The sequence below is a fragment of the Monocercomonoides exilis genome, assembly GCF_001643675.1.
Source record: "Monocercomonoides exilis strain PA203 chromosome Unknown scaffold18-1597598, whole genome shotgun sequence".
NCBI lineage: Eukaryota > Preaxostyla > Oxymonadida > Polymastigidae > Monocercomonoides > Monocercomonoides exilis.
The window spans coordinates 499896-521460 of NW_027150563.1; the positions used below are offsets into that span (position 1 = coordinate 499896).

General features: G+C 32.6%; 3 protein-coding genes across 3 annotated transcripts; all 3 read left to right on the forward strand.

Moving 5' to 3' along the window:
- Nucleotides 1-5544: 5544 nt before the first annotated feature.
- MONOS_17463 (uncharacterized protein) lies at nucleotides 5545-5922 on the forward strand (the record flags this gene model as incomplete). The annotated part of the gene is made up of 1 exon (XM_067870386.1): nucleotides 5545-5922. One exon carries the CDS (start codon nucleotides 5545-5547, stop codon nucleotides 5920-5922), a length of 378 nt encoding a protein of 125 aa, XP_067728783.1.
- A 2548-nt stretch (nucleotides 5923-8470) lies between these two features.
- MONOS_8167 (uncharacterized protein) lies at nucleotides 8471-9718 on the forward strand (the record flags this gene model as incomplete). Its single annotated transcript, XM_067878554.1, has 1 exon — nucleotides 8471-9718. One exon carries the CDS (start codon nucleotides 8471-8473, stop codon nucleotides 9716-9718), a length of 1248 nt encoding a protein of 415 aa, XP_067728784.1.
- A 679-nt stretch (nucleotides 9719-10397) lies between these two features.
- Nucleotides 10398-10832, forward strand: MONOS_8166 (uncharacterized protein; the record flags this gene model as incomplete). The annotated part of the gene is made up of 1 exon (XM_067878553.1): nucleotides 10398-10832. The coding sequence occupies one exon, from the start codon at nucleotides 10398-10400 to the stop codon at nucleotides 10830-10832; it is 435 nt and encodes a 144-aa protein (XP_067728785.1).
- Nucleotides 10833-21565: the final 10733 nt, after the last annotated feature.

Consider the following 21565-nt stretch of genomic DNA (forward strand, 5'->3'; position numbering starts at 1 on the left):
GAAAAGTTTTGAAAAAGAAAAGTGTTTGATAAGATGGAAGAAGAAGAATATGATGATAGTGTTATTTGGCTAGGCCATTATTTCGATCACTTTTAATTTGACAATTTTAGTTTGTTTGAGTATCATTCAGATCATTTTGAACATTAATAATTGATCTGCAAAAACATTCACTTCGTCTTTTTGAATTTTCTTATTTTTAATTTTTTGTTTTTAACGCTCATTCACAAAAGAAAATAAATGGAATTATGACTTATAAAGTGAATGAAAGTGTTTGCTCAAGAGATATCAAAAATTTTCTAGGAAAATGAACATTTATTAAGATGAATATTATTTGAAATTAAAAGTATATATGATAGATAAAAAAAAATAAAGCCAGTTTTAATTTTCTACACGTGTTGCGAAAAGAAAAAAATTTCACTTTAGTTAAAAAAATCTAATGAACAAAAAACCAATAAAATAAATAACTTCTGGGCTTTTAAATCTGAAATTGGCAATACAAAATTATAGTGGATATCAAAAACAGGTTCGTTATTTTGTAATTCTTTTTATTATTGGGTTTCAAAGCTGAAATTCATTTCAAATTTTCAAGTGTTCACAAAATTATCACAAATATCCAATAAAAATTCATCGTCAAAAAAATATTTTTCCTTTTGAAAATCATATTTTTCTTGAAAACTTAGAATAACATCTTCATATTCTTCTTCTTCCATCTTATCAAACACTTTTCTTTTTCAAAACTTTTCTTTGCTCTTCTTCATTTTATTCTTCTGCCTTTTTTTCTGTCATTCCGAAACATTCAAAAAGCTTAGTAAGCCATTATAAATCATTCTTTCATTTAATGTTGATTTATGAATCTCATTCAAAACAGCACCAACAACTATTCATTTCAACAAGCCATCAGGTTTCACAACTCTCCTTTCTGTTGCGTTTCTCAAGGAATAAATGCGACTGTTGCATATTTCTCTGCTATTAACCAAAGCTGCTCGACGTATCTGAATAGAGCAATTTTCAAGCAGAACAGATACTCGCTTCCATAGAATGAGCAATAATAAGTATGATCGATTCTAATTATATTATAACAACATATAAGTTCAAAGATGGTTTATTTCGTAAAATAAACAAATATTTTAAACCTGTTAAAAACAAGAAAATGTTATGGGACAGATCAAAAGAAAAATGGAAAGTTGAAAAAACACTTTTTCGACAAAAATAATTAATTTTAAATAAATTAATATTTCATTTTGTTTCGTTATAAATACAAAAATATTTTTTTATCGATGGTCCATGTTCTTGGAACTTGCCGAAATTAGAAAAATACGATAAAACTTTTGAAAAAATATGCAACATATAAAATTGAGGATAAAACAACAACAAATATTCAGAACCTTGTATATATCAACTGAATTTTTAACTTGTTTTTACTCCAATTTTTGTATCGAAACTTTTTAAAAAATAATTGTGATTGTTTCATTCGTGCGCTTGAATTACTTCTTTCTCGTTTGAAAGTGATCTCCAAATGATACATTTTTCAACCAATTTCTTTTTTGTAATATAATTGCTTGTTCATTTCTGCAGATTGCAGCAGACTTTTTTAGTTCCTAATGGAATGACCGTAAGATGAACTATCTGAGGCTGTTATTTGTCTGACTCCATTGCGGTGTATTAAAAATTTTTGACTTTTTTTCAAACACTCACTTTGATGCTTTCCTAGGAATAATCACATTTTGAATTGAACGAGCCAACGAAAGAAAATTAGCACTTTTCAGCTAATAAGGTTAGAGATTGTTGCTGAATCCAGGAATGATTAGGAATATGCTTGCTCAGCATTTTTGTTGTGAGTTTGTATGTGTAACTGTTTCTGTTGCTCTTGCATCTGATGGGCTTGTGGCATATTGGGAAAAAAAGCTATCACAGCGTCCGTAATTGGGACAGCCTCGAAGTCGAAAGCATCACACATGGTGAGCATGTGGAGCCTTCAGTGAAGCCACGGATTAAGATCTCTTGTGGCTGATGAGAGGTGATCTGTCTGCAGGTGTAAGACAGCTGAATTCCTTTGCCAACGGGCAAAAGACGAACCGCAATTTTTTAAAAAAAATTTTTGTCTTTCTCAGTCATTATTTTCAGCATAAAAATAACTGATTCGCATTAATGAAGCTGAATCAAAGATATAAAATATCACCTCAACATCGCTTTATTGGTAAAAGTGATAGATTCCTTATTCCAATTCTTCTTAACCTTAATAAGCAGTTATAGTGCCTTCAATCTCAAATACTCCTTTTTGAAACCATACAAGTGCGTAAATGCTTATCAAAACAGAGGCAAGTTGGTGTATATCTTGTTCTTTTGTAATATTTCGGATGAAGATGAAATTACCATCGATGAAGAGATGAATGAAGTTTCTTTGTCTGATTACCAGTCGGTGTGAAGGGCAACGCAAATCGGCATATGTTTGAAGAAAGAATGATAAAGTTTCTTAGACAGAACAGCGAAAAGAGCATCCCATTCATTTCTTTGAAGGAATGGAGTGCGTTAAACACTCAGAACAGAATCTGGAAAGCTGTCAACATTCTCTCCTTCAGAGTGCATGCCATCATATCTTTTTCTTATCCATCCAATGAAGCAACATGTATTACAAATCCCACTGGTTTTCAATCAGCTTCTTGATAAGCAATAAATAAACTCTTGCTTCTATCAGGCTAAACAATGAAGATGCTATATGATGAAACGCCTTTAAAAAAAATGATTTGGAAAAATTATCGCTCATTGAAAATTCAAAGAAATTTTCTTTGTTTCCATAATTTTATCCTATTATCTACTCATTTGATTTGTATCTTAAATTTCAAAATAATTTAATTAGAATTAATTGCGAGTTGTTTGCGAAAAAGAAACAAGAATACCTTGATTGTTCACTCCACAATTTATCTTTTTTTAATTTCGTCGATTTTGCAGCAATGACTTGTTCCTTCTGGAAAAAGCAGTATTGTTATAATTATTATTAACAAAGAAAACCGTTGTTTTTATTTATTACTCATGCTTTCAAAAACAATAGAAATATCTTATTTTTATTTTTATATCAAGAAGATTCGCGTGATAAACAAAATTCAAAAAGCTATATAAAAGGACACATGATAATTATTCTTTCAACGCAAAGTCAGCAATATTTGTCGATGGGCGAGTAAGTCTTTTGATAAATAACTATTTTGATCTTTCCTGCATAAATATTTTAAATAGAAAAATATTCGAATTGAATAAATGAATATTCGAATAAAATAAATTATTAAAAATATTCTATGAATTCATAAAACTTGAGCAAAGAATAGAATAAACCTGTAATGGCTGAAAAAAAAAACTCGACAAAAAGATATCATCTCGACCGACATAAACGTCCAAAACTTAGCTTGTCGCAAAGGCCTAAATAAAATACTCATTATGATTTATATAATCATAATAATAATAAATTATAGATTATAAATTTTGAATCAAATTGAAAAAGAAACAGTCTATCATCGAAAATAGTTAAAAATAGAATTCGTAAGTTTTTATAGTTTCCTTTTTGATTAGAAAAATTCATCAAAAAATGAGAGAAAATATTGACTTTTAATCTTTTTTGCACAAAGTATTGAAAAATTGCTTAGTCTCATAATTATATATGGGTGATCTTTTTTGATATCATAAAAAAGATCAAATTTAAAAAAAGGAATAAAATTATGGTATTTGTGAAAAATTGATTTTTTCACATAATAGAAATTTATAATTATACAATTAGTCATTTATTTTTATTCCTTCTTGATTTCAGCCTTTTCATTTTTTGAATCAAAAATTTGATACATAAGTGCATTTTTTTTTTTAAAAATTATCAGTTAATTCATAAAAATAATAACGTGAATGAAATTTCAAATTGATAACATGGCAACCATGAGCATATTTCAAGAATGATAAACATTTAAGAAAATTGATTTATTGGTTTGAGTCTTTTTTGTAATGGATTCAATGATCATCAGATTTGAAAAAACGGAATGTTCCATTCACAGAATGAGAAATCCGTGAGGGGGCATGACCTGTAGAACTAGAAATATTATTTCCTGTGTGACAACAGACAATGGTGGTTATGCAATATTATTGGAATTCTGCCTGATGATTATTGGAGATTGGATGGCCAAGGGGAATGCAACAATTTCATCAATAACACAAAAAGACATAATGTATGTAATTTATATTGTTCAATTGATTGTGAAGATATTTCCATCTGTATCCTCTCCAAAGTGCAGGAATGTGAGTTATTGTTGAAATGGCCAATCTCCGCTTTGTGGAGCAATACGATGAGAACGGAGCAGATTATTGTATAGGCATTGGGAAATAAATGTAGTTACGGAAGATACATGATTTTTATTTGGAACAAGAGGTGAAAGCAAATTCGACCGATGTTTTATTGAATGAAGATTTATGGATGGAATTCTGTGAAGGACAAAACCTGCACAAAATTATATAGCATTTTGGAATGTTAGGCAGATGGAATAGTTTAGGGTATTTTTTGGGGCAAGGAAAGTGGCTGGCAATATCGAGGGAAGGATATTAATCATAAATAAAAAAGACAAGAATTCAATGGAAAAAAGGAGAACCCCAAAATATCTATTTTATTTATAAGGTTTTACTGTTTCTCAGACTGTGCCAGGCAGGCATGGAAAGCGACGAACTTCTGTTTTTGTTTCCACTTTTGCTTCAAAAGAGTGGAGAAACGCCAGCTACGAGACATCCAATTATAGAATATTTGTTGGCAGTCGAAGGGCATTCAGGCCAGCCACATCTGGATTTCATTCTTCGAAGGGACAGCCATTTTGAGCAAGCAAGGCGATTATCATTCGAAGTTTGCTTTCTTCGATGCCACAGGCAACTACAGAAAAATACAGAATATTTGTGTCAACCTCTTCAAGCACAGATATCCAGAGATTTTATTGTTATGTTCCATTTGCGTAGTATCGATGTGGAGTTAATTTGTGGGAACTTTCTTGCTTCATTTTTTGTTTGATGAAGCGTTTGTAGAACTCAGGCAAGAAGGCCATGATTTCTCAGACAAACATTGAGACTGGACAATTTCTCTGAGGACTGCATAATTTATTTATTTATTTCTGATTGTAATGCTGTTGGTATGCGTTTATCTTGTGTTGCGGCTTCAATTTGAAAAGGTTTTTTTTTTTAAATGGGGAATTCTTCAGATGCTGCTTTCAACAAAACATATCTTCTGACGCTGATTGAGTTCACTCTATTGCTCGTGTGCCAATAAGAAGAATGAAGTATCATGCATTCCAGTCATACCAAAATCAAAGACTAAGCCACCTGCTTTGGGAAAGATGCTTATTAGACGTTCATCTGCTCCTTGTTAAGTTCTTCGTTCGTCAAACTCCTCATCCTCTTCCTCTTCTTCCTCCTCTTCTTCCTCCTCTTCCTCCTCTTCTGAGATAATACCGAATGCTTTAGAAACGCCTCGTTCCCACCTTCGCCAAAGCAGCCATCTGAAGCTGTCATTGAACAAGCAATCGACGTCAAATGCAAATGTTTCTGGATTGTCAGAAGGGAAAGAGCAAGAGAGAGGAAGAATGCTCAGCAGAAGGCAGAGGGAGATGCAGGAGATTGTGCAGAGCAGCAGAAGCCGGTCGAGAAGAAGAAGAAGAGAAAGAAGAGAAAACGAAAGGAACAAGAGGAACATTAAGAGCTATGACTGCAGAAGGAGGAAAGGCAGAAGAGAGAATAGGAAATATAACAGGAAAGGTGAGGAAGAAGAGAAAGAGGAAGATGAAGATGGCATTGAAGAAATCATCAACTTCGATGCTGATGAAGTTGAATTCGATGATTTCTTTGAGGAAGAAGAAGAGAAAGAGAGGAGAAAGAAAGAAAATGGCTCAAAAGGCGAAGGAGCTTCTTTGAAAGAAAAGAGAGACAAAAGGAAGACAAACCAAAAAAATCAAAAGAACAACAAGAAGAAAACAGAGCGAAGATGTTTGAGTGAAGATTCTTCTTCAGCAAACAGCAATTTCTACAACGAAAGCAACGAAGAGAAAGGCGGAAGCGACAACAGCAAGAGGAGCAAAAACAGAGATTCCGATGAATATGCAGATGAATATGAGGAAGACTTATTCAGCGATGGAGAGGACTCTTCATTGAACTGCTTCGGAGGAGATGTCTGCTCGTTGTGTGATGCAGACGAATTGAGAAGACTTTCTCTGAATGATCAAGTCTCGAAATCAATGTGGCCGTTTTTTGGATCACCTGGTTTGAAAAACGCTTCAGGATTTGCTTTTCCTGCTTCTTCTTCTTATTCTCCCTCTTCTTCTTCGCTTGCTCCTTCTTCTCCAACTTCATCCAATATATTTCCTTCTTCTTCTTCTTCTTTCTCGCCTCGCGTTTCATTTTTGCCTTCATCTTCGACTTCTCCTTCTTCAGCATTAAATAATCCAATCTATCAACCAAATTACGTTTTGTCTTCTTCTCTTCCTCATTCTTTGCTTATTTCCTCTTCTCATCAAGACACAACATCTTCTTTATCCAACACTTATGCTTCAAATCATTCACACAAACGCACAATTTCTATTGCTCCTCTCTTATCAACTTCATCTTCACCTTCTTCTTCCTCATCCTTCTCTTCTTCTTCTTCTGGTAATCAACTTAGTTCTTTTTCTTCATCCTCCCCCTCTTCATCTCACATTTCACCTTCAACGCATCAGAATATTTCATCATCATCATCATCATCATCTTCTTCTTCTTCCTCCTCCTACCCCTCCTCTTCATTTTCGTCTTCTTCTCCTTCTCCTTCTCCTTCTCCTTCTCCTTCTCCTTCTCCTTCTTCTTCTTCTTCGTCGTCTTCATCACAATTTAGTTAGCGTTTCCCCCATCGTCTTCATTTCTGTGCTCTTTTTATTTATTTCTGTGTCGCTGAAACTTTTAAGGGTATTTCTGAGTTCGGCAAATGAGAGGGGAAAGATATCATCAACTTTTATCATCTGCTATTGCAGTCTCCCCTGCTTGAATATCATTTTTTTACTAGAGAATGAAGCATTTTACTCGATGCATCTATTGGTGTTTGCGCGCAGTGGATGCTGCTTATCAAAAGAGAGTTTGGATTTGTTTTGGAGGAGACGAGACAGACGAGGAAGATGAGGCATAGGAAGGAGTAGAAAAGCATAAATAGAGACTGTTTTGAAGAGAGATTGAGGAGAGAGAAGCAGAAACATGAACAAGAGAAGCTTTTTGGTGAAACCGAGGAAATAGTTTGGATTTTTTTTTCCCACTTGATATGGAGGTATTTTGGAGTCTTGTGAAAGGATTTGAGAGGGAAAGAGAAGAGGGAGAAGGAGGAGATGAAGCAGAAGAGGAAGGGATGGACTGAATAAGCTGGCAGGAGAAGAGAGGATTGCGAGATTGTGATAGGGGAAATGAGGGAATAACGGAAGACGTCGAAGAAGATTCTCGATTTGATGAGTTGAAAAAGATTCTGCAAAATTTATGCATATTTTGAATGTGTGCAATACCTTTCTTTCTTTTTTTCTTTCTTTTTTCTTTCTTTCTTTCTTTCTTTCTTCGTTTTTTTAATTTTTTGAAACCTCAATTTTATTTATTTATTATTTTTTTTTTTCAAATAACAATAAATTTATATTTATATTTATATTTTTCAGGTATTATGATTATCGCTGGGATACTCAATGCGAATGCAAGTGCATGCATAGCAGAAAGATTGCAGAAGGAGACGAATGAAGGGTATATGGATGAATGAACAAGAGGAAATAAACGAAATTGATAGAAGAGGAGGGAATAGATGATCTTTGCAGTGATTTGAAAAGAAGGAGATGTGATAAAAGAAAAATCAGAAAATTGAAGAAATGGTTGAAGAAGATATTTGATTTGAATTTGAGGAGAAAAAGAGGAAGAGGCGAAAGGTGAAGCGGAAGATTTCAAAAAGAAGATGGTACAGAGTTTTTCATATTTCATATTATATTTTTTATATTTTTAATATTTTTAATATTTTTAATGCACATATCTTTTAATTATTTTTTTTTTTTGTATTTTTGTATTTTTATTTTTGTATTATTGAATATCTTTTTAAAAAAATAATAGGGGCTTTTGCGCGAACATTCAAAAGCAATGAAAGAAAATGGATTTTTGAAAACAAGCAGAAGATTACAACAAAAGGAAAAGGAATACCGGGAAAGTAGACTATGAAGAAGGTGCAAAATGCAGGAAAAGGGATACAATCATATTGAGATATTTTGAGACATTGCTCCAAGGGGCATGGGAAAGAGAAGGAGGCGAAGATGGAAGTGTTTCGACATGCGAATCTCTTATCTCATCTTCAACAGCATTTCTTTCATCGCCTTCTATACCCCTAATATCCCTCTCTCATTTGATATTTTTCAATATCTCAACTGCATCAACAGATTGTCCGTCTCCAGCAACTACGTCAACCCAAACCACAAGTCTGATGAACAGTTGCTCATTTACGTCTGTTTGCGATGCGTATGATGGAGGGATTGTTCCTTCCCTCAACAACCCCTTGGCTTCATTGACAGCCTCAAACACTTCATTCATTGGGTGTTGTCGAACAAGAAATGTTAAATGTGAAGGAAATGCAGATGGAAAGTTGACTCCAGACAGACAGAACGAAACAGAAAATGGAGCAAATTCATTCATTTGGTGTGAATGGAATGGATCGAGGACAACAGGAGAAGCTGATTCCACCACAGACGGGATATCGAGCGGAGGGGCCATTTTCATGTACAACAAGGGAAATGGAGAACTTTCAGTTTCGAATTGTCTGTTTGATAATTGCTTTGCATACAGCCGTGGAGGTGGAATTATGTGCTTGACAGTTATGTCTGTGCGTATCGAAAATAATGTGTTCAATGCGTGTACAGCACAAAATCAATATGGAGGAGGAATGTATGCTCATACCATTTCATCATGTGCCCGAATCAGCGGTTGTGAATTCCAGGATTGCAAAGCATACAGCGCTGGAGGAGGACTTCTTTTTGAATCTTTTCAGGTTTCAGGAACAGGATGCATTCCAACAGAAAATGGAGAAGGGGAGAGTGCGTGTGTATTTGACTGCAATTTCACTTCATGCTCGATAACAAACAATGGAGGTGGAGGCATGTATTGTAGAACTGTTCCTGTCACATTCAAAATGAGGAGCATTCAGTTTATTTCATGTTCAGCATCTGCATATGGAGGAGGATTTTGGATTAATCCGAATAGAGAAAATGCGCCAAATGACACATTTTATTGTTATTTTCTATTTTTTCACGAATGCAGATGTAGAACAACATCCACTCCATATGGTCATGATGTGATGTATTATGATCAAAATAATCTCTATTTATCCCAAAATAACCCATTCTTTGAATGTTACACCACAAATGAAAATGACATGAGAGTGTGCTATATGTATAATTATTCTAGTTCAGGATCCTGGGCATATCAGCACACAGAAAAGAAGGATTGGCTGAAGAGAGGGATTCTAAATAGATTTGTGGCAGTGAGAGGAGGAAACGCAGAAGAGTTTTGTGGGGCGAATGAATCATATGCATGCAGAACCATTGGTGTTGCAGTTGAAAAGAGCGTTATCCAAGTGAGTCTGTCAGTCACACTGATGGAAGAGAATCACGCAAGCGAGACAGCAACAGTTGAGAGGAGAAAAGAAGATTTCAATCGTTGGAACAGGCAAAGATAAAAGTTCTATTGGAACAGGGGCACTTTCATCTTCTTCTTTGACAGGGGTGTTGTTCAGTGTTTCGACAGACCATATTGGAATGAGTTATTTGAGAGTTGATTGTAACTCTAGAGCAGAAACTTTACCGAGTGTGGTTGTGGTGTCTGATGGGAGTGGGTTACTCTCATTGGAGGATGTTGTGATCGCCGCGAATATTTCTTTAGGAAACGTGATGTAGCGTCAGCGTTAATAGTTCCGCTATCGCAACTGTTGATGGTTGGTGTGAAGATCATAAATATGAATGTCTCAAAACCATTGTTCTCTGAGCCAGTTCTATCTATCTTCTTCTTCTTTTTCACCTTCTCAAAAGACAAAGATCCATTCCAAATCATCATCAGAAAGAAAGCAGAGCTTGAAGCAACTGTGGATGTTGCTTCGGCAGACATCCAGTCTCTTTATCATACCTGCCTTTTCAACTAATGAAACAGAACTTTCGATTTACCATTTAGAGCAAGAGTGCGCAAGAGTGGATCTTTTGGAGGAGAAGAGAGAAGAGGAGATGGTTTCATAAGAAGAAGAAGAAGAAGAAGAAGAAGAGGAAGAATGGAAAAAGGAGGCCAAAGCTGACAAGAAAGTGATTGAGCCCTCCTTGGAGAATGAATTATTTGTGTCTGCAGGAATAGTGTTGATCAAACAGAAGATGAAGTTAAGTGAAGCAGAAGATGAGCAGGCAAATGAACGCAATGAAAGGACAGTCACCGTTAAAGATGGCATTGAACGAAGGAGAAAAGAGGAAGAGGAAGAGGAAGAGGAAGAGGAAGAGGAAGAGGAAGAGGAAGAGGAGGAGGAAGAGGAAGAGGAAGAGGAAGAGGAAGAGGAAGAGGAAGAGGAAGAGGAAGAAGAAGAAGAAGAAGAAGGAAAAGAAGGAAAAGAAGGAAAAGAAGAAGAAGAAGAAGAGGAAGAGGAAGAGGAAGAGGAAAAGGAAGAGGAAAAGGAAGAGGAGAAGAAGAAGAGGAAGAGGAAGAGGAAGAGGAAGAGGAAGAGGAAGAGGAAGAGGAAGAGGAAGAGGAAGAGGAAGAGGAAGAGGAAGAGGAGGAAAAAAACGAAAATTAGAAGTCAAGGAAGAAGGATATGATAATAACAATGAATCATATCCATTGCTGTTACATTTTGAATGCAACAAAAGAGGTGACATTTTCTGAGGATCTGAAGAAGCTTCCTTTTCTCAATTAAGTGGAAGCAAAAACCGAAGATAAGAAACATACGATCTTCTTCTCTTCGTCTCCAACACCAATTGAAATGAGGGGAATATTAGCAGCAGAATCAAAATAAAAGTAATCATTTCTTTTTTCATCATCAAAAAAGATCGAAGATGGAAAAAGGAACGGAAGTGACAATGATGAAGTGGATGAAGAAACATTTGTGAATTGTCCAGCACGAGGATGCATGTCTCAGGAGATAGTTTTCCTGTTTGCACAAGTTGTGGACGCTTTTTGCGCTGAAAGAAGCTATGTGAATTCTTCTGAACAACGCAAATCCTGGAGACAGCTGTGTATTGTGCTCTTCATGTGGCAAAAATGGATGCTGCCGCCAAAATTGCTTAATCATCCATCCCTCATGCTTGCCATCTCTGTATTCCTTGTTTCACACGACCGCTCACATAGCTGTTCGCAGATCTTGTCATGCGTAATAGTCAGATAATCCGAGAGCCCACCTTCAAACAACTTCCAGCATATTCTGCTTCTCTATTTTCGAAGCGTGCTTTTGCATTGAGAGTTCTGTCGGCAGATGCTATTTGCGTTTATATTTCAAGAGAGGTGAACAAATACTCACGAAGCATTTGACTCCTTTTCCTAATCCTGGTTCCATTCAAAACAGATCGTCGAAATTTCCTCTTTTCAATAATCGCGTTCTTCCTTCTTCAAGCAGTGCATATATTTTTTTTTTTTGAAATATCACAGTTTCATGTATTTCACTCAAAAATTTCTCATCCTCTCATTATCCTTTTTTTTCATCAACTTTTTTTTTTGGAGAGAATGTTTTCAAAAAGTGATTCAAGAGAATGAACTTCTTTTATCCACTGTCCCCGTGGAGTGTTGTGTGAAATCATCCTTTCATGTCAAAAACTACTTCCAATTACTTCTCCAGCTAACGATTTCATTAATCCTTCCGAAAGAACAAATATTCATTTACGTTCATTGTTATTGAATTATAATTACTCTGTGTAGATTTATGATTGTCTAAATCAGAAAAATGCATTTCAATTGTACTGCTTCCTCAGTTGAATGCGAATATTATATTTTATAAAATTTTCAAAGCAGAATTTGTTTTAATTAATTTAAAGGGGATATTAATACATTATCTTTTTGCTTTTCTTCAAAGAAAAAAATCTTTTATCCCATAAGAAGGTTGCAATCATAATGAATTTTTCAACGTCAAATCTTCAACGATCAACTCTTCATTCAAGAGCAGATGTTTTGTGGGAAGAGGTTGAGCGCATTGGGGGAAAGGATAAGGTGGAATTGTTGCTGTATATCCTCACAAGGTACCGCCGCGCAGCACCATTTGCGGAAGAAGTGAAAAAGAGGATAAATGGTGTGGTTCTTTATTTTTTTGATTTCAAAGTTATGTGAAAAATCATTTATATGCACTTTAATAATGATTTGTTTTTATTTTTATTAAATGCAAACGTGAAAATAGGAGAGTATCATGAACTTCTTGAAGAGCTAGCAACAGCCTACAATAATGCCCCAGTTCACACTCAAACGACAATGTTGCAAGCTTTATCAAAACATCACTACTGCGATCGTTTGCTTTCCTTTGGGTATGACGTGACCCAAGGAAAAATAAATCATGCAAAGCAAACGAGAAAAAAAAACCGAGACGAAATAAAAATCCCCATACCTCCAAAAATTCCTTCATGTCGAAAAGGTATTTGGTTTTCATTCATTTCATTTCTATGATTGTGTCTGATTTTTATTTTCTAAAGGCTTGAATTATTCAGATTGGTGCGTGGGGAATGAATGGATGAAAAACCATTCATCAGAAATTTCATCATCAATTACGAAAAAGAAAAAGCAAAAATATGAAAAATATGAAGAGAGCTTGGACGAAGAAATTTGGAATAAAGAAATCAAGATAAACCCGGAACTCGATTTGAAACCCAAATTACATATTAACATTACGAAATCTGAAATAGATCATCATGTCACTCACATAAAAGATAATAAACTGAATCAACATGTTAACTCATTGACTGATCAGTCAAAAAATGTCAACAGAAAATCCTCAACATCCAGCAATTTATCAGTCAAGAACCAAAATTTTAATGACGGAAATCTTCTTCATGCTCCTCCTTCGCCTACACTTGTGAAGCCTCATGAACTTCGATATTTTTTAGAAAAGAATTTGAAACATCAAAATGCTCAGACATTAGAAATCAAAAAATTAGATCATTTAATTAGAACGGATTCGTCTAGTTCAAAATTAATGCTTCATCACGATGTTCAAGAAGAAAGATATTTCAATCCTGCATCAACGTCTTCATTCGTCTCGCCAATTCTTATTCAAAAGGTCACTAAAAATACAGAATCATCACAAGAAAATAAAACCTGTTTTCGGAGTGATACGCATTTTGATACAATGAACTCATATATCAGCAAAGAAGTCAAAGATTCAAAGGAAAGGAACGAAAACTGTGGAATAAAAACTGATAAATCAATTGCAATCAAAGAGCAGGCAATTGTTAATAGCGATAATTTCATCACAAAAAGGTTGGGGCTTAGGAATTTAGGGAACACTTGTTACATTTCATCTATTCTTCAATGTTTATCAACAGTTATGCATTCCGGTATAATAAAGGAAAAGAACAACGTGAGAAGTGGAATTTCTGCGGAGTTGATAAACGTTTGCAATGAGCTCATTTGCAATCACTCACCTATTTCATCTTGGACATCAGAATTAATTGATAAGTGGGATATTTCGTTTTAGCGAGGCAAAAGACAGCAGCAAAATGTTTGTGAAGCATTTGATCATTTAATGGAAATGCTTTTGAAAGATGATTTGGTTGACAAACAATTGACGAGTGTAGATGGGTTAATTTTCAAGAAATGTTTGAAATGCGGTACTTTGTCGTCAAGCAGTTTAGGTTTTTCTAATTATGTGATTATCAACAATGCTTCAATTTTCACAGGATTCATCAACTTTTTTGCAAAAGAAAAAATGAGGCACCCAAATAGAGTGTTCTGTGAAATATGAAAGGAAAAGTGTGAATTTCAAAAATGGAATGAAATATCCAAATTTCCGAAACTATTAGGGATATCCCACGAATATAATTATTCTCCTAACGTCATTCCCCCAAAAATGATAATTTTTGAGACAGATGAAAATAACTGTCAAACAGTTCACAAGTCGTGCAATGAACATTTTTCAAGAATCAGTCCTTCAGTTAAATCAATTCAAAATGCATGTTACAAGTTTATGGGACAAATTCTTTTCAAAAGAATAGACCAAAACCATGGCCACTACATATCATTTGTTCTTTCAAAGGATGGACCAAAAGAATATTGGACTATCTGTAATGATGGTTGTACTCGTTCTGTGAGAAAAGAAGAATATGATTTGAGTTGGAAATTATTGTTCAAAGAAGGATATAGACCATCATTCACACTTTATTTAATTGAAGAATCTTCCAATCACATTAACAATTTGTTCAAAGGAGGAATTGATGATATTTCTTTAAATTCGTTTGCAAAATCAATTGATTCTTCATCTCAACCAATAGAAACTCAACAAACAATTTCTTCTAATTTTCCAAACAAAAAAACAAAAAATTGCAACTCTTCAAACATTTCGTGTTCATCATCTTCATCAATTCAATCTTCATTTCAACCAATAAGAAATCTCAATCTTTCACCAACTGATAAAAACGGGAAATTGACAACTTCATTATTCTTTTATCATAATCCAAATACTTTCAATTCATCAATTTGTTTTTTGTCAAATCCAGGAAAATATTTATTATCCTCACATGCATCATCTTCACTTCCTGCATATTTCACTTCAACCTTGTCAACTTCACTTTCTCAAAAGCTTAATTCCAACAACAATCAGATTTTCACCTCGATTAATTCAGTTGGAAATACATTGGAAGACAAGTCAGTTTTGAAAGACAAAACAAGGAGGGATTCAAGAACAACAAATGAAATCGAAGATGATAATAAAAGTGTTGTTGACCTGTTTAATAAAGAAATCATTTCACCTTACACTATTCACTCAATCAGTCCACACATGTCAAACAATGTTCTGATGCAGAATTACACTTCAACAAAAGGAAATGCTTCTTCAAAATCACCTCACTTAGTTCTTTCGCAAAAAGCTCAAAATGATGTGCTCGATTCATTTCACCATTCGTTGCAATCAATTGAAAACTCATCGAATATTCTTTTTCATTCGAATTTTTCAGGCAACACAAATTCACATCACACAACTCATTCGTTTTGTTCGAGGAAACCGTCATGTTCTTCCATTGCATTGTTTTCAAATGAAAACAACAATTCCTCAAAACAAGAACCAAATAAATCAATTCACTTATCACGTCATAATAATAATAAAAAAATCAACTCTTTGTCATATTCATTTTTTATAAGAAATCCTCAACTCTTGCATTCTCTTCCTCACTTGATTCAGCTTCCAATTCTTCATCTCAACTCCGCAAAATCTCATCTGTTTCAAAAGGAGCTCAATTTTCATCAATCAATAGCAACATTTTTTCCTCTGTTTCTAAAAACACATCTTCAACTTTTCTTCAACAGAATTTGTTCACAAATTCAAGGCATGTCCCACTAATTTTTTCTCCTGATGAAAAAAGACTAATATTCATTCCAAAAAATCAGCTTTGGAAAGATTTTGTTAATGAAACAAGTATCAAACTATCATTATCATACTTTTACAAACTTACAAAAAATTCTGTAAAAGCAAGGAAAAGGACGGACATGTGTGGTTATTGTCAACATTTACAATCTTTAGAAAAGAAACATCAATTATCCAATTCCTCACAAATTCTGACCGAAAAGGAATTATCGACAATGAAATCTTTAAAGGAACATAAACTATTTGCAAATTGGCAAAGGGAATACTACAATCATTGCGTTCATAATGTCAAAGAAGGTGAAGTTGTTTGTGTATTTGATTTTAAAGAAAAAAGGAAGCTTCCACTTCGAAACGTTCAACTTCAGCAAGAATTCTACCAGTACAACCAAATATCTCAGTTTACAGTTATCACATATCAATTTGTTGATTGTCATTTATCCAAATATAATTATAACTTTTTCTCTCATTGCTTAACCAATGATCATCGCTTCGTTATTGATTGTCTCGAATCTATTTTCAAAAGGCCTGCTTACAATAATATGAAAACAGTCAAATTTTTTTGCGATTCTGGTCCACATAATAGGAACAGATTCTTGTTGAGTTTTATTCTTTCTCCAAACTCACAAGTATTTCACAAAAAAATACAGAGCTGAATTTCTTTGCAGAGCATCATGGCAAAAATGTCTGCGATGGAGAATTCGGAACTTTGGTTAACTTAATAAACAATAACGTGGATGAAAATATTGAAACACTTCCTCAGTTGTTGTCTTTCTTTTCAGCTCATTTCAACTCTTCAAAATTTTGTGGCAATCGAAGACTGGCAAATGAACATCAACAACAAATTTCATCAAACATCCTTCAAAATGACATGAAAAGTATAATTCATCAAAGATTTTTCGAAGAATATATACCATCAAACAGATCCGTTTGGCCCTCATTGATAATTGATCACATGAAATGTTATTTGTGCTTCGAAAGAAAAGGAAAATGCATATCTGCTTCGGTGAGCAGTCATTTATCTCAGCGAGCTTTAATTGAGGTGAAAACAGTGTTCAAGAAAGAAAAAACAACAAACGAAAGAAAAACTTTTGATAACCAAATCAAACCAACAAACGCTTTTTCATTGTCAAGGACAACAAAAGAATTATTCGAAAAAAGGCATGTTCTTGTTCGAGATTGTTCTGTTTTTGATTCGATTTCTTTTTTTAATAATTGTTCTTGTAATAAATGCAACAATTCTTTGTTGGGGAAAGGTTTTGGTGGTTTCAATTGTTGCGGTGTTTGTGATGCTTTTGGTTTTTGTAATATTTCAAACAATTCTTTTCAAGATTTTTCCTTTAATTCTTCTGATTCTTACTGTTCTTCAACATTTAACACATAACGAGGCATCATTGCGCATGCTCAGCCAACTTCATAAAGGGTTTGAGGTTGGACATGACAACAGGCAATATATATGAAAGCGGTTGCTTTCATATACGTACTTGAATACAACCTGTTGCCTCCCAGGTGCGCGATTTAAACAATAACCATTATTCAAAAAACAACTCCGATAATGATAAACACTTTTCAATAAATATTGTTCTCTCTTCCCTTCTCTTCTCTTCTCTTCTTTTCTTTTCTCTTCCCTTCTCTTCTCTTCTCTTCTCTTCTTTTCTCTTTTTTTATCTTCTTTTCTTTTCTCTTCTCTTCTCTTCTCTTCTCTTCTCTTCTCTTCTTTTCTTTTCTCTTCTTTTCTTTTCTTTTCTCTTCTCTTCTTTTCTCTTCTCTTCTTTTCTTTTCTCTTCTCTTCTCTTCTCTTCTTTTCTTTTCTTTTCTTTTCTTTTCTTTTCTTTTCTTTTCTTTTCTTTTCTTTTCTCTTCTTTTCTTTTCTCTTCTCTTCTCTTCTCTTCTCTTCTCTTCTCTTCTTTTCTTTTCTCTTCTTTTCTTTTCTTTTCTCTTCTCTTCTTTTCTTTTCTCTTCTCTTCTTTTCTTTTCTTTTCTCTTCTCTTTTCTTCTCTTCTCTTCTCTTCTCTTCTCTTCTTTTCTCTTCCCTTCTCTTCTCTTCTCTTCTCTTCTCTTCTTTTCTTTTCTCTTCTTTTCTTTTCTCTTCTCTTCTCTTCTTTTCTTTTCTCTTCTCTTCTTTTCTTTTCTTTTCTCTTCTCTTTTCTTCTCTTCTCTTCTCTTCTCTTCTCTTCTTTTCTCTTCCCTTCTCTTCTCTTCTCTTCTCTTCTCTTCTCTTCTCTTCTCTTCTTTTATCTTCTTTTCTCTTTTTTTATCTTCGTTTCTTTTTTCTTCTCTTATTTTCTCTTTTTTCATCTTTACATATGTTTTTTCAGTGTTGACCTTTCTTTTTGTCTTTGTTTTTGCACTCTTATCCCTATCCTTTCCTTTTTATTTATCTTCTTTACTTTTTTACTTTTTATATTTATTATGAACTCAACTTGTTCTTTTTTTGTTTTTTTCTTTATTTTCGTCATAAAGTTTTTCAATCACCTTTCCCAAACAATTTCCTTGTTCTCTTTTTCTTTTTGTTTCCGTTTGTTTTGTTTCTGAAAGTATCCACAATAATTCTTTTTTTTTCATTTTTTATTTCATTTCTTCAATTTCTCGTTATTTTCCAAAAATTTTTTCCTTCATGTATTTTCATCCCCAATTTTATTTTATTTTCAATTATCATTGACATTTATCTGTAAGTCTTTATTTTTTCCTTCTCTTTCACTTTATTTTCTTTTTTTATATCCAAATTTGATGTTTTTTATCCAAACATCTAATATCCAATTTTTCATTAGTTATCTGTTTTTATCTTTTATTATCCACGTTTTTTTTTCAATATTTCATTTTTTCTCTGTTTTTTCTTTCATTTTATTCTTTTGTCAACTCTTTCCTCTCCTTTCAGTGTTTTATTTTCCGTTTATTACTATGTTCATACTTTTCTTCTCCTTTGATTTTTTCTCCCTTTTTCATTTTTTGTTTTTGTATTTTTATCAATTCTTTTTTTTTTTCGAATTGATATAACAATTTTCTTTTTTTTATATTTTCTATTCTTTTCAAGCATTTGTTTGATTGTTTTTTGTTTTTGTCGATCTCAATAATGAATATTTATTATTGCATAAGTTGGTTTTCTGATATTCATATTTGTCTTTTTTGTTTTTAATTTATCTGACTATCTATCTCTCTATCTCTCTCTTTGTTAATTTGTTTATTTATTCAATTGGTTAAATGTTCATTTTTAATTTGATGTTTTTTGTTATTGTTATTTTGTTATTACAGAGAATCTCGAACAAATAGCGTATCTTGAAAATATTTCTTTTGGACCCATGCACAATTAATGCATTTGTTGAATGGAATTGATTATCAATTCATTATTTTTCGTCATGCTTTTCTTTCTTTCTTTTTCATTTTTTTTCTCAACTAACAGCTCATCGAGAATTGTGACTTCCTGAAGCGAGTGAACCAACGATGAACAACAAATAGCATCTTATGTTAAATCAAGGTTTATGAGATATTGCGGTTTTTTGTTTGGATCAAACTTGGTGACATTTTTCGAACAAAATGACTTTTTTCTATTAATGTTCTTTATTTGATAAAATGGAAGTGAAATCGTTATTCGTTTTCATTTTAACCAGTCTTGTTGCAAGGATTTCTTTTTTAAGTGATTATTCATTGAAAGAAAGTACTGTTGTTGCAGTTCATTCACGTATTTTCCGAAATAAAGTTACCAAATTTCTTGGATAAATAATTCCGACATTTTTTAAATTCATGTTTTTGAAAACACAAAGATGCACATTATCAAGCACTTTTAAAGAACTTTATTCAACATTAAAAAATAACCAATTATTTTTTATCATTTTCAAAATAAAAGTTGTAATTTTTTGTTAAAAAACCAGTAAGATAGAAATTTTTTAACTGATAAATATTTAATATGGTTATGATCAAATGTCGTATTTTTTTATGATATCAAAAAAAATCACCCATATCGCTTTCTCAGATTTCAAAATAAATTTGATTTTCATATCTGTAAACAAATATCATTGATATAATAACATTATGTTTTGTGATTTCAAATGTTTTTCAAAAAATGAACCCATTTTTATTTCATTTTTAGATCTCAAAAAGTCAATGAAAAGTGCATTATTTTTCTATGAAAATGTCTGAAGTTAAATATTTTGTCCCATATATTTTTTTAATTTTTTTTCACAAATAGTTTGTTTTTTCAAAACAAAAGGAGATGGATAAAGATAAATATTATGAGAAAACAAGAAGTTAAAAGATCGGTGGAAATAATTAGATAAACACAATCATTTTCAGTCACTTTAAATCTTTTCAAACAAAATGAAATTTTGGATAACATGCACAGGATAAAAAACTTCAGCAAGTTTACGAAAAAACAATCATGAAAGTTAACATTATTGAATATTTCTGATGAATATATCTTTTCGAAAGAATTTTTGATGGAAAGATTTCAGGCAAAATATCCATTGAATATTATCAAAAAGAAAAAAATCATTTAATAAAATTCAATAAAATTTTTTTCTGAACAAAGAATAAAATGGAAATAGTTTATTTATCCTGTTGAACGATTGTTTTTGTTTTTGAACACAACCAACTGCAAAATATTTGATTTTCATGAAAAACATAAATGTTGGGAGATTCATTGAAAAAGTTAATTTTTCATTTTCAAAAATCTTTCAAAGATCATAAACCTTAACATCATGAATTAACATCTCAAGCAACACTTTGAAAAATTGCTTTTCAAAAAAAGTGATGGAGATAAAATAGATTCTTTTGAAAATAAAAATGTGTTTATTTCTCACATGAATAAAAAAACAATGCTGAACAGTTATTTCGAAAAAATGGAAAAAAATGTGCATTTGCTATTCGTGTTCAGAAAAGAATGTTGCATTTAAGCGATTCCTATTGAAATCATTAATATTGGTCAATAAATTATTACTCTTTTTTTATTTTTTCACAACTATCATTCAAATTTTATTTTGTTTCAATTTTTGTAAAGGTTGTTGTGTGAAAACATGAAAAAGAGAAAATAAATAAAAACATTGTTCTTTCCGAGAATCTGAAATGCCATTATGAAGGTTGATTTTGTGAAAATGAACATGAACAATCGAATCGATATTTTCAAACAGAAACAAGATGAAATTCAAAAATACTTCCTCCCTTGAAAAAGAAAATAACAATTTGAAACATCTTTCTGAACAAGCCGTAATTCAAAGAATCACAAAGAAGTGTTTGCTGCAAATAAAAGGTTGATTTCATTGAATTGAAATCATCAAATGAGGAATAATTCCATTCACAAATGCATAATTTGAAAAACATAAAGAAATGTGGATGCTTTCATTTTTCAATATTTCTCAACTTGATTTGTTGTTGGGTTGTGAAAAACGCGATTTGATAAATTCAGAATCAAAAAGACAAAAAGGCAATGAATTCTTGCTGGATTGCAAAGAAATTCTGCTTTTTCAAATATCCTTTTCGAACAAACGCAAATGAATTCGTTTTTCAATATCGAAATTGCCAACAAATGCAAAATCAATCACATTCAATGACTATATACCACAAAAAGGAAATCAACCAAAACAGAAATACATTTACAAAAGCAAAAATACGAACAAAAGAAACAACTCAAATCTTGACTTTCGAGAATTACAATGACTTGGAAAAAAGGGAAAAAAAGTTGAATGGATAAAGACAATGATAAAGAAAAATAGAAAGAAAAAGAGAAAGAAAAAAGGTGAAAAACAATGAGATTAAAAATGAGAAAAACAATGAGAAAAACAATGGGAAAAATGCAAAATAAAGATAAAGAGAATGATAAAGAAAGACAGAAAAAAAAGATCGGAAAGGAAAATGTGCTGAAAAAGAAGAAGAAAGCAATTCATTTGCGGACCATCATTCAATACAAATGTTTCAACTCAAAAGCTATGTCACTCTTCATAAGAGCAAAGCTGGATAACCTTTGACACATATCATCTTCCTCAACAATCCCTTTTGGAAATAACAATT